The sequence below is a fragment of the Oncorhynchus gorbuscha genome, linkage group LG20 (assembly GCF_021184085.1).
Source record: "Oncorhynchus gorbuscha isolate QuinsamMale2020 ecotype Even-year linkage group LG20, OgorEven_v1.0, whole genome shotgun sequence".
In the NCBI taxonomy this organism is placed as follows: domain Eukaryota; kingdom Metazoa; phylum Chordata; class Actinopteri; order Salmoniformes; family Salmonidae; genus Oncorhynchus; species Oncorhynchus gorbuscha.
Genome location: NC_060192.1, coordinates 43,001,970 through 43,014,231, shown reverse-complemented (window position 1 = coordinate 43,014,231; position 12,262 = coordinate 43,001,970). Strand labels below are relative to the sequence as shown.

Here is a 12,262-nt window from a genome sequence, read left to right as displayed (position 1 = left end):
TGTCCTGTCCTGAGGTTAGGAAGACTAGTTACTGTCATGTCCTGTCCTGAGGTAATGAAGACTAGTTACTGTCATGTCCTGTCCTGATATAATGAAGACTAGTTACTGTCATGTCCTGTCCTGAGGTAATGAAGACTAGTTACTGTCATGTCCTGTCCTGAGGTTATGAAGACTAGTTACTGTCCTGTCCTGAGGTAATGAAGACTAGTTACTGTCATGTCCTGTCCTGAGTTAATCTCTGAGGTGAGGAGAAGATGAGAGGAAAAGGGAGGAGAAGGAGAGGATGCTGACATGAGAAAGGAGGAGGGGTAGTGTCCCTACTTGTCTTGTCAGTAAGAGTATCCTCAGACAGCTTCAGTTTCTCCAGAGCCTGTCTCAGAGAGGGAGAGATCTTCTGTTGTAGTTTGACCACTGGCTCATCTGGACTGGAGACGACAACATAAACATCAACAAACAACAACAACAAACAATAACAACTAACAGAAGCAACGTGACTACATAATGAATGTCCCGATGTCACCGCAAAATAAAATACCAGGAGGGCTTTGAAGAGCCTGACCTCTGACCCCTGACCTACCTGGGTCTGCGTATGGACTCCAGGGGTTTGGGAGCAGAGATGGTGAACTCTAACCCCTGACCTACCTGGGTCTGCGTATGGACTCCAGGGGTTTGGGAGCAGAGATGGTGAACTCTAACCCCTGACCTACCTGGGTCTGCGTATGGACTCCAGGGGTTTGGGAGCAGAGATGGTGAACTCTAACCCTGACCTACCTGGGTCTGCGTATGGAGTCCAGGGGTTTGGGAGCAGAGATGGTGAACTCTACCTGGGTCTGCGTATGGACTCCAGGGGTTTGGGAGCAGAGATGGTGAACTCTAACCCCTGACCTACCTGGGTCTGCGTATGGACTCCAGGGGTTTGGGAGCAGAGATGGTGAACTCTAACCCCTGACGTACCTGGGTCTGCGTATGGACTCCAGGGGTTTGGGAGCAGAGATGGTGAACTCTAACCCCTGACCTACCTGGGTCTGCGTATGGACTCCAGGGGTTTGGGAGCAGAGATGGTGAACTCTAACCCCTGACCTACCTGGGTCTGCGTATGGACTCCAGGGGTTTGGGAGCAGAGATGGTGAACTCTAACCCCTGACCTACCTGGGTCTGCGTATGGAGTCCAGGGGTTTGGGAGCAGAGATGGTGAACTCTGACCCCTGACCTACCTGGGTCTGCGTATGGACTCCAGGGGTTTGGGAGCAGAGATGGTGAACTCTGACCCCTGACCTACCTGGGTCTGCGTATGGACTCCAGGGGTTTGGGAGCAGAGATGGTGAACTCTAACCCCTGACGTACCTGGGTCTGCGTATGGACTCCAGGGGTTTGGGAGCAGAGATGGTGAACTCTAACCCCTGACCTACCTGGGTCTGCGTATGGACTCCAGGGGTTTGGGAGCAGAGATGGTGAACTCTAACCCCTGACCTACCTGGGTCTGCGTATGGAGTCCAGGGGTTTGGGAGCAGAGATGGTGAACTCTAACCCCTGACCTACCTGGGTCTGCTGGATAAGAGCGTCTGCTAAATGACTTAAATGTAATGTAAATGTCTGCGTATGGACTCCAGGGGTTTGGGAGCAGAGATGGTGAACTCTAACCCCTGACCTACCTGGGTCTGCGTATGGACTCCAGGGGTTTGGGAGCAGAGATGGTGAACTCGCTGAACTTTGGTTTGAGGTCCTCAGCTCTCTCCTTGTCTTCCGATGGCGTCACGGCTGGTTTCACAGGCTCAGGAGGCTTCTCCTGGTTGTGGGGACCTTTGGTGCAGCCCTGCTCACACACACACACACACACAGTATAGTTACTACCTAACCCTAAGACCCTGACAAACACAGCAGTAAACTAACCCTCGTGTAAACAGTGTGCTGGCTTAGCATATAGTCTCCCTGAACCGGTCTCCGACTGGGCTTCAGGTGAACAAGGGTCCCTCTACCTCACTCTCATGACTGCCCGTTTGACAACCTACAAAATAAAATTGATCCTATTGGATAGCACCATTGGCAACATTTCAAGCTAGCTGTGGAGTGAGACTAAGCTCTGATCTCCGTTACATCCAGACATAGCCCATCCCTCTGTCAAATGCAGTGGCCTTCATAGGGAATTAGGTATGTTGAAAATATTACAGTATTCAAAAAATAAATAAAAACATCTGGATATCAGGAGAGTCATTTTTGGGTGTCAACTTCCTTGCTTGCGCGACAAGAGAGCGAGAGAGAGAGAGAGCACGAGAGAGATAGCGAGCGCGAGAGAGCGAGAGAGACAGAGCGAGAGCGAGAGAGAGAGAGAGAGAGAGAGAGAGAGAGAGCGCGAGAGAGCGAGAGAGCGAGCGAGAGAGCGAGAGCGAGAGAGAGCGAGAGAGAGCGCGAGAGAGCGAGCGCGAGAGAGCGAGAGCGAGAGAGAGCGCGAGAGAGCGAGCGCGAGAGAGCGAGCGCGAGAGAGCGAGAGCGAGAGAGCGAGCGAGCGGTGGTGCTGACTCTAGTGGTGCTGACTGTAGTGGTGCTGACTGTAGTGGTGTAGACTGTAGTGGTGCTGACTGTAGTGGTGCTGACTGTAGTGGTGCTGACTGTAGTGGTGCTGACTGTAGTGGTGCTGACTGTAGTGGTGCTGAGTGGTGTAGACTGTAGTGGTGCTGAGTAGTGGTGCGACTGTAGTGGTGCTGACTGTAGTGGTGCTGACTGTAGTGGTGCTGACTGTAGAGACTGTAGTGGTGCTGACTGTAGTGGTGCTGACTGTAGTGGTGCTGACTGTAGTGGTGTAGACTGTAGTGGTGCTGACTGTAGTGGTGCTGACTGTAGTGGTGTGACTGTAGTGGTGCTGACTGTAGTGGTGCTGACTGTAGTGGTGTAGACTGTAGTGGTGTAGACTGTAGTGGTGCTGACTGTAGTGGTGCTGACTGTAGTGGTGCTGACTGTAGTGGTGTAGACTGTAGTGGTGCTGACTGTAGTGGTGTAGACTGTAGGTGCTGACTGTGGTGACTGTAGTGGTGCTGACTGTAGTGGTGTAGACTGTACTGTGGTGTTGACTGTAGTGGTGCTGACTGTAGTGGTGCTGACTGTAGTGGTGTTGACTGTAGTGGTGTTGACTGTAGTGGTGCTGACTGTAGTGGTGCTGACTGTAGTGGTGTTGACTGTAGTGGTGCTGACTGTAGTGGTGCAGACTGTAGTGGTGGTGTAGTGGTGCTGACTGTAGTGGTGTTGACTGTAGTGGTGCTGACTGTAGTGGTGTTGACTGTAGTGGTGCTGACTGTAGTGGTGTAGACTGTAGTGGTGCTGACTGTAGTGGTGTAGACTGTAGTGGTGTAGACTGTAGTGGTGCTGACTGTAGTGGTGCTGACTGTAGTGGTGTTGACTGTAGTGGTGCTGACTGTAGTGGTGCTGACTGTAGTGGTGTAGACTGTAGACTGTAGTGGTGCTGACTGTAGTGGTGCTGACTGTAGTGGTGCTGACTGTAGTGGTGTAGACTGTAGTGGTGCTGACTGTAGTGGTGTTGACTGTAGTGGTGTAGACTGTAGTGGTGCTGACTGTAGTGGTGCTGACTGTAGTGGTGCTGACTGTAGTGGTGCTGACTGTAGTGGTGCTGACTGTAGTGGTGCTGACTGTAGTGGTGCTGACTGTAGTGGTGTTGTGGTGCTGACTGTAGTGGTGTTGACTGTAGTGGTGCTGACTGTAGTGGTGCTGACTGTAGACTGTAGTGGTGCTGACTGTAGTGGTGCAGACTGTAGTGGTGCTGACTGTAGACTGTAGTGGTGCTGACTGACTGGTGCTGACTGTAGTGGTGTGACTGTACTGGTGCTGACTGTAGTGGTGTAGACTGAGTGGTGCTGACTGTAGTGGTGCTGACTGTAGTGGTGCTGACTGTAGTGGTGCTGACTGTAGTGGTGCTGACTGTAGTGGTGCTGACTGTAGTGGTGCAGACTGTAGAGGTGCTGACTGTAGTGGTGCTGACTGTAGTGGTGCTGACTGTAGTGGTGCTGACTGTAGTGGTGCTGACTGTAGACTGTAGAGGTGCTGACTGTAGTGGTGCTGACTGTAGTGGTGCTGACTGTAGTGGTGCTGACTGTAGTGGTGCTGACTGTAGTGGTGCTGACTGTAGTGGTGCTGACTGACTGTAGTGGTGTAGACTGTAGTGGTGCTGACTGTAGTGGTGCTGACTGTAGTGGTGCTGACTGTAGTGGTGCTGACTGTAGACTCTAGTGGTGCTGACTGTAGACTGTAGTGGTGCTGACTGTAGACTGTAGTGGTGTAGACTGTAGACTGTAGTGGTGTAGACTGTAGTGGTGCTGACTGTAGTGGTGCTGACTGTAGTGGTGCTGACTGTAGTGGTGCTGACTGTAGTGGTGCTGACTGTAGACTGTAGAGGTGCTGACTGTAGACTGTAGTGGTGCTGACTGTAGTGGTGCTGACTGTAGTGGTGCTGACTGTAGTGGTGCTGACTGTAGTGGTGCTGACTGTGGTGCTGACTGTGGTGCTGACTGTGCTGTGGTGTAGACTGTAGTGGTGCTGACTGTAGTGGTGCTGACTGTAGTGGTGTGACTGTAGTGGTGTGTAGGTGGTGCTGACTGTAGTGGTGTAGACTGTAGTGGTGCTGACTGTAGTGGTGTTGACTGTAGTGGTGCTGACTGTAGTGGTGCTGACTGTAGTGGTGCTGACTGTAGTGGTGCTGACTGTAGTGGTGCTGACTGTAGTGGTGTAGACTGTAGTGGTGCTGACTGTAGTGGTGCTGACTGTAGAGGTGCTGACTGTAGTAGTGGTGTAGACTGTGCTGACTGTAGACTGTAGTGGTGTAGGTGCTGACTGTAGAGGTGTTGACTGTAGTGGTGCTGACTGTAGTGGTGTACTGTAGTGGTGCTGACTGACTGTAGTGGTGTAGACTGTAGTGGTGCTGACTGTAGTGGTGTTGACTGTAGTGGTGCTGACTGTAGTGGTGCTGACTGTAGTGGTGCTGACTGTAGTGGTGCTGACTGTAGTGGTGCTGACTGTAGTGGTGCTGACTGTAGTGGTGTAGACTGTAGTGGTGTTGACTGTAGTGGTGCTGACTGTAGTGGTGCTGACTGTAGTGGTGTTGACTGTAGTGGTGTTGACTGTAGTGGTGCTGACTGTAGTGGTGCTGACTGTAGTGGTGTTGACTGTAGTGGTGCTGACTGTAGTGGTGCTGACTGTAGTGGTGCTGACTGTAGTGGTGCTGACTGTAGTGGTGCTGACTGTAGTGGTGCTGACTGTAGTGGTGTAGACTGTAGTGGTGCTGACTGTAGTGGTGTAGACTGTAGTGGTGTAGACTGTAGTGGTGCTGACTGTAGTGGTGTAGACTGTAGTGGTGCTGACTGTAGTGGTGTTGACTGTAGTGGTGCTGACTGTAGTGGTGCTGACTGTAGTGGTGTAGACTGTAGTGGTGCTGACTGTAGTGGTGCTGACTGTAGTGGTGCTGACTGTAGTGGTGCTGACTGTAGTGGTGCTGACTGTAGTGGTGCTGACTGTAGTGGTGTTGACTGTAGTGGTGTAGACTGTAGTGGTGCTGACTGTAGTGGTGCTGACTGTAGTGGTGCTGACTGTAGTGGTGCTGACTGTAGTGGTGCTGACTGTAGTGGTGCTGACTGTAGTGGTGCTGACTGTAGTGGTGTTGACTGTAGTGGTGCTGACTGTAGTGGTGCTGACTGTAGACTGTAGTGGTGCTGACTGTAGACTGTAGTGGTGTAGACTGTAGACTGTAGTGGTGCTGACTGTAGACTGTAGTGGTGTAGACTGTAGACTGTGTGGTGACTGTAGACTGTGGTGGTGCTGACTGTAGTGGTGCTGACTGTAGTGGTGCTGACTGTAGTGGTGCTGACTGTAGACTGTAGAGGTGCTGACTGTAGTGGTGCTGACTGTAGTGGTGCTGACTGTAGTGGTGCTGACTGTAGTGGTGCTGACTGTAGTGGTGCTGACTGTAGTGGTGCTGACTGTAGACTGTAGTGGTGCTGACTGTAGTGGTGCTGACTGTAGTGGTGCTGACTGTAGTGGTGCTGACTGTAGTGGTGCTGACTGTAGTGGTGCTGACTGTAGTGGTGTAGACTGTAGTGGTGTAGACTGTAGTGGTGCTGACTGTAGTAGTGCTGACTGTAGAGGTGCTGACTGTAGAGGTGCTGACTGTAGACTCTAGTGGTGCTGACTGTAGACTCTAGTGGTGCTGACTGTAGACTGTAGTGGTGCTGACTGTAGTGGTGTAGACTGTAGTGGTGCTGACTGTAGTGGTGCTGACTGTAGAGGTGCTGACTGTAGAGGTGCTGACTGTAGACTGTAGAGGTGCTGACTGTAGACTCTAGTGGTGCTGACTGTAGTGGTGCTGACTGTAGTGGTGCTGACTGTAGTGGTGCTGACTGTAGTGGTGCTGACTGTAGTGGTGCTGACTGTAGTGGTGTAGACTGTAGACTGTAGTGGTGCTGACTGTAGACTGTAGTGGTGTAGACTGTAGTGGTGTAGACTGTAGACTGTAGTGGTGTAGACTGTAGTGGTGCTGACTGTAGTGGTGCTGACTGTAGTGGTGCTGACTGTAGTGGTGCTGACTGTAGTGGTGCTGACTGTAGTGGTGCTGACTGTAGTGGTGCTGACTGTAGAGGTGCTGACTGTAGAGGTGCTGACTGTAGAGGTGCTGACTGTAGACTGTAGAGGTGCTGACTGTAGAGGTGTTGACTGTAGTGGTGCTGACTGTAGACTCTAGTGGTGCTGACTGTAGTGGTGTAGACTGTAGAGGTGCTGACTGTAGTGGTGTTGACTGTAGTGGTGCTGACTGTAGTGGTGCTGACTGTAGTGGTGTTGACTGTAGACTCTAGTGGTGCTGACTGTAGAGGTGCTGACTGTAGAGGTGCTGACTGTAGACTCTAGTGGTGCTGACTGTAGAGGAGCTGACTGTAGAGGTGCTGACTGTAGACTGTAGAGGTGCTGACTGTAGACTGTAGAGGTGCTGACTGTAGACTGTAGAGGTGCTGACTGTAGTGGTGTAGACTGTAGACTGTAGTGGTGTAGACTGTAGACTGTAGTGGTGTAGACTCTAGTGGTGCTGACTGTAGAGGTGCTGACTGTAGAGGTGCTGACTGTAGAGGTGCTGACTGTAGAGGTGCTGACTGTAGAGGTGCTGACTGTAGAGGTGCTGACTGTAGTGGTGCTGACTGTAGACTGTAGAGGTGCTGACTGTAGAGGTGCTGACTGTAGAGGTGTTGACTGTAGAGGTGTTGACTGTAGACTGTAGTGGTGCTGACTGTAGTGGTGTAGACTGTAGTGGTGTAGACTGTAGTGGTGCTGACTGTAGTGGTGCTGACTGTAGACTGTAGTGGTGTAGACTGTAGTGGTGCTGACTGTAGTGGTGTAGACTGTAGTGGTGCTGACTGTAGTGGTGTAGACTGTAGTGGTGCTGACTGTAGTGGTGCAGACTGTAGTGGTGCAGACTGTAGTGGTGTAGACTGTAGTGGTGTAGACTGTAGTGGTGCTGACTGTAGTGGTGCTGACTGTAGTGGTGCTGACTGTAGTGGTGTAGACTGTAGTGGTGTAGACTGTAGTGGTGTAGACTGTAGTGGTGCTGACTGTAGTGGTGCAGACTGTAGTGGTGTAGACTGTAGTGGTGCTGACTGTAGTGGTGTAGACTGTAGTGGTGCTGACTGTAGTGGTGTAGACTGTAGTGGTGCTGACTGTAGTGGTGCTGACTGTAGTGGTGCTGACTGTAGTGGTGCTGACTGTAGTGGTGCTGACTGTAGTGGTGCTGACTGTAGTGGTGTAGACTGTAGACTGTAGTGGTGCTGACTGTAGTGGTGTAGACTGTAGACTGTAGTGGTGTAGACTGTAGTGGTGCTGACTGTAGTGGTGTAGACTGTAGTGGTGCTGACTGTAGTGGTGCTGACTGTAGTGGTGCTGACTGTAGACTGTAGTGGTGTAGACTGTAGTGGTGTAGACTGTAGTGGTGCTGACTGTAGAGGTGCTGACTGTAGAGGTGCTGACTGTAGAGGTGCTGACTGTAGACTGTAGAGGTGCTGACTGTAGTGGTGTAGACTGTAGTGGTGCTGACTGTAGTGGTGTAGACTGTAGACTGTAGTGGTGTAGACTGTAGTGGTGTAGACTGTAGTGGTGTAGACTGTAGTGGTGTAGACTGTAGAGGTGCTGACTGTAGTGGTGTAGACTGTAGTGGTGCTGACTGTAGTGGTGTAGACTGTAGACTGTAGTGGTGTAGACTGTAGTGGTGTAGACTGTAGTGGTGTAGACTGTAGTGGTGCTGACTCTAGTGGTGCTGACTCTAGTGGTGCTGACTCTAGTGGTGCTGACTCTAGTGGTGCTGACTCTAGTGGTGCTGACTCTAGTGGTGCTGACTCTAGTGGTGCTGACTCTAGTGGTGCTGACTGTAGACTGTAGTGGTGTAGACTGTAGTGGTGTAGACTGTAGTGGTGCTGACTGTAGTGGTGCTGACTGTAGTGGTGTAGACTGTAGTGGTGTAGACTGTAGTGGTGCTGACTGTAGACTGTAGTGGTGTAGACTGTAGTGGTGTAGACTGTAGTGGTGTAGACTGTAGTGGTGCTGACTGTAGTGGTGCTGACTGTAGTGGTGCTGACTGTAGTGGTGCTGACTGTAGTGGTGTAGACTGTAGTGGTGTAGACTGTAGTGGTGCTGACTGTAGTGGTGCTGACTGTAGACTGTAGTGGTGCTGACTGTAGACTGTAGTGGTGTAGACTGTAGACTGTAGTGGTGTAGACTGTAGACTGTAGTGGTGCTGACTGTAGTGGTGCTGACTGTAGTGGTGCTGACTGTAGTGGTGTAGACTGTAGTGGTGTAGACTGTAGTGGTGTAGACTGTAGTGGTGTAGACTGTAGTGGTGTAGACTGTAGTGGTGTAGACTGTAGTGGTGTAGACTGTAGTGGTGTAGACTGTAGTGGTGTAGACTGTAGTGGTGCTGACTGTAGACTGTAGTGGTGTGACTGTAGACTGTAGTGGTGTAGACTGTAGACTGTAGTGGTGTAGACTGTAGACTGTAGTGGTGTAGACTGTAGACTGTAGTGGTGTAGACTGTAGACTGTAGTGGTGTAGACTGTAGACTGTAGTGGTGTAGACTGTAGTGGTGCTGACTGTAGTGGTGCTGACTGTAGTGGTGCTGACTGTAGTGGTGCTGACTGTAGTGGTGTAGACTGTAGTGGTGTAGACTGTAGTGGTGTAGACTGTAGACTGTAGTGGTGCTGACAGTAGAGGTGCTGACTGTAGACTGTAGTGGTGTTGACTGTAGACTGTAGTGGTGTTGACTGTAGACTGTAGTGGTGTAGACTGTGCTGGTGTAGACTGTAGTGGTGTAGACTGTGCTGGTGTAGACTGTAGACTGTAGTGGTGTAGACTGTGCTGGTGTAGACTGTAGTGGTGTAGACTGTGTGGTGTAGACTGTGCTGGTGTAGACTGTGCTGGTGTAGACTGTGCTGGTGTAGACTGTGCTGGTGTAGACTGTGCTGGTGTAGACCGTAGTGGTGTAGACCGTAGTGGTGTAGACCATAGACTATAGTGGTGCTTTGATACACATGGCTATGTAGCAATGTCAACATAGATAATGTAATGACCACTTACTGCTGGGATAACCTGGTAGCCATTCTGTCATCATTGTCATGACAACAAAAAGGTTAACTTACAGCAATGCTGAGGAAGTCAGAGAAGTCTGTGGTTCTCCTCTTACAGCATGACCAACCCTGGAGAGGAGACAGACAGGAGGTTGTCAGAGAGAGACCTGCCCTGAAGAGACAGACAGGAGGTTGTCAGAGAGAGACCAGCCCTGAAGAGACAGACAGGAGGTTGTCAGAGAGAGATCAGCCCTGGAGAAGAGACAGGAGGTTGTCAGAGAGAGACCTGCCCTGAAGAGACAGACAGGAGGTTGTCAGAGAGAGACCAGCCCTGGAGAGACAGACAGGAGGTTGTCAGAGAGAGATCAGCCCTGGAGAAGAGACAGGAGGTTGTCAGAGAGAGAGACAAGCCCTGACGAGACAGACAGGAGGTTGTCAGAGAGAGTGAGTATGTGTGTATTCCTTTTACCTTCAGTGCATCGTGGAACACAGGAACTCCAGGGTGGTGGGTACAGGCATCTAATGAGGGAGACAGAGAGAGGGCGAGACAGAGAGCGAGACAGAGAGCGAGAGACGGGGAGAGGTAGAGGGGGAGACAGAGAGAGACAAGAGACAGAGAGAGAGAGAGGGAGAGACAGAGAGAGAGAGAGGGAGAGACAGAGAGAGAGAGAGGGAGAGACAGAGAGAGAGAGGGAGAGACAGAGAGGTTAGAGACAGAGAGAGAGAGGTTAGAGACAGAGAGAGAGAGGTTAGAGACAGAGAGAGAGGTTAGAGACAGAGAGAGAGAGGGAGAGACAGAGAGAGAGGGGGAGACAGAGAGAGAGGGGGAGACAGAGAGAGAGGGGGAGACAGAGAGAGAGGAGAGAGAGAGAGAGAGAGAGAGAGACAGAGAGAGAGCCTCATTACTTCCTTACTTCATTTGCACACACTGTATACAGATTATTATATTGTGTTATTGACTGTAAATTTGTTTATTCCATGTGTAACTCTGTTGTTGTTGTTTGTGTCGCACTGCTTTGCTTTATCTTGGCCAGGTCGCAGTCGGAAATCATAACTTGTTCTCAACTGGCCTACCTGGTTAAATAAAGGTGAAATTTTAAAAAACAACATTGAAAACGGTAGGCTCTCCCTCCCTCAGTTATACACATCAACAACAACAAGATCAACAACTAATGCTAGCCAGAGCAAGATGAGCTAAAATCTAACGAAGGAACTTTAGATGAACCCTCTCAAACAGTGTCAGCTAGTTGGCTGTCAGAATTGCACTGATAAATAATAATAATAATAATAAATGCCGTTTAGCAGACGCTTTTATCCAAAGCGACTTACAGTCATGTGTGCATACATTCTACGTATGGGTGGTCCCGGGGATCGAACCCACTACCCTGGCGTTACAAGCGATAAAGAATGGGGAAGTACCCAAGCTAACTGGCTAAAGCTGGCTAGCTAACTACTTCCAGACACAAATGAGAAAACACTGACCATTTTACTTGCCGTAGCAGAGCTGGTTATCTAGAGCTTTCTTAACTAACCTAACCTCAGAGCACGAAATCAGAGCAGATTCCAGACTGAATTTACAAATGCAAGAGATATGCTAACTGGGTAACTTAACAGCCGTTCAACTTCTTGCTAGCTAACCAAACGATAACTGCATCTCTAGTTGTGTAACATTATAGCCCCCGGAAGGAAAACAATATGACAGGGGAAAGTCACGATCACTCATTCACTCCTCTAATGGCATCCTTCTAGCAGTTATTTTTTTTCTTCCCCCAGACCAGCAGGTGGCGACAACAAAACCTGAGTGTAGTTCGACATAAAAAGAAGAAGATGCACACGTCATCACGTGGAGGCACGTATTCTAATCCTATTTTGAATATTCGATGACGTCAGCCGTACGTATTCAACGTATAGATGCTATGCTTTACCAGCCTCAACTATGAATATGTATAGCCATCTGCCGATATAAAGTGTTTTTAAAAATGTTTTAATCAAAACTCCCGGAGGTGTCACTTGTTCTATTTAAATGCGAACACTAGTAACAATTCAAGCATTAAGAAACTTTCATTCGATTAAATACAACCTCACGTAGCGAATTACATACAACCATTCCTGGTTTGGGTGGAGGAAATGGGCCACATGCTGGAGGGAGACATATTTCTGCCGCATCTCTTCCTCGATACGTGGTGTTGAATCCGTACAGCGACGTTAGTGCTTTGAAAACTGCATCGAAATGTCGTCGCTTCGCTATCAAACCACCCCGTCACTAATGAAATGACAACGATAGTCCCCTAAACGGGTATTCACATGTAATAAAGAGAGTTAACGTGGCTAACAACAGTAGCTACTGGAGACATATACGAGGTAGTAGCTAACTAAGAATCAAAACATTCACATGAGACAAGTTACAACAGGTGTAGACTACATTGAAATACTTACATAGGAGCCCTTCCCACTGATTCAGAGTTTAAACATACATATGAACAAATCCTAATAGCAAGAAGAGGAATAAGTTACAAGGGGACAGATCAACGGGCAGGGTAAAATGACTAGGCATCACGTTTGATATTGTTCCACGTGTTAGCTCGTTGTAAATAGTACAGATGAATAAATGTTTTTATCACCAAACGGAGCATGTTGCTTTGTGTGGTTTCTAGTTAACGCTAGGC

The 12,262-nt window shown here is 49.7% G+C and overlaps 1 protein-coding gene across 1 annotated transcript in view; it reads right to left on the bottom strand.

Moving 5' to 3' along the window:
• chordc1b (cysteine and histidine-rich domain (CHORD) containing 1b) overlaps positions 1-12,262 on the bottom strand; it is a 75,314-nt gene that overhangs the window by 62,812 nt on the left and 240 nt on the right. Inside the window, exons 2-5 of the mRNA XM_046317549.1 lie at positions 10,066-10,115; positions 9,669-9,725; positions 1,653-1,813; positions 322-425 (exon numbers count right to left, since the gene is read on the bottom strand). Coding sequence (XP_046173505.1) covers positions 322-425; positions 1,653-1,813; positions 9,669-9,725; positions 10,066-10,115 — 372 coding nt within the window. The remainder of the gene's footprint in view (positions 1-321; positions 426-1,652; positions 1,814-9,668; positions 9,726-10,065; positions 10,116-12,262) is intronic.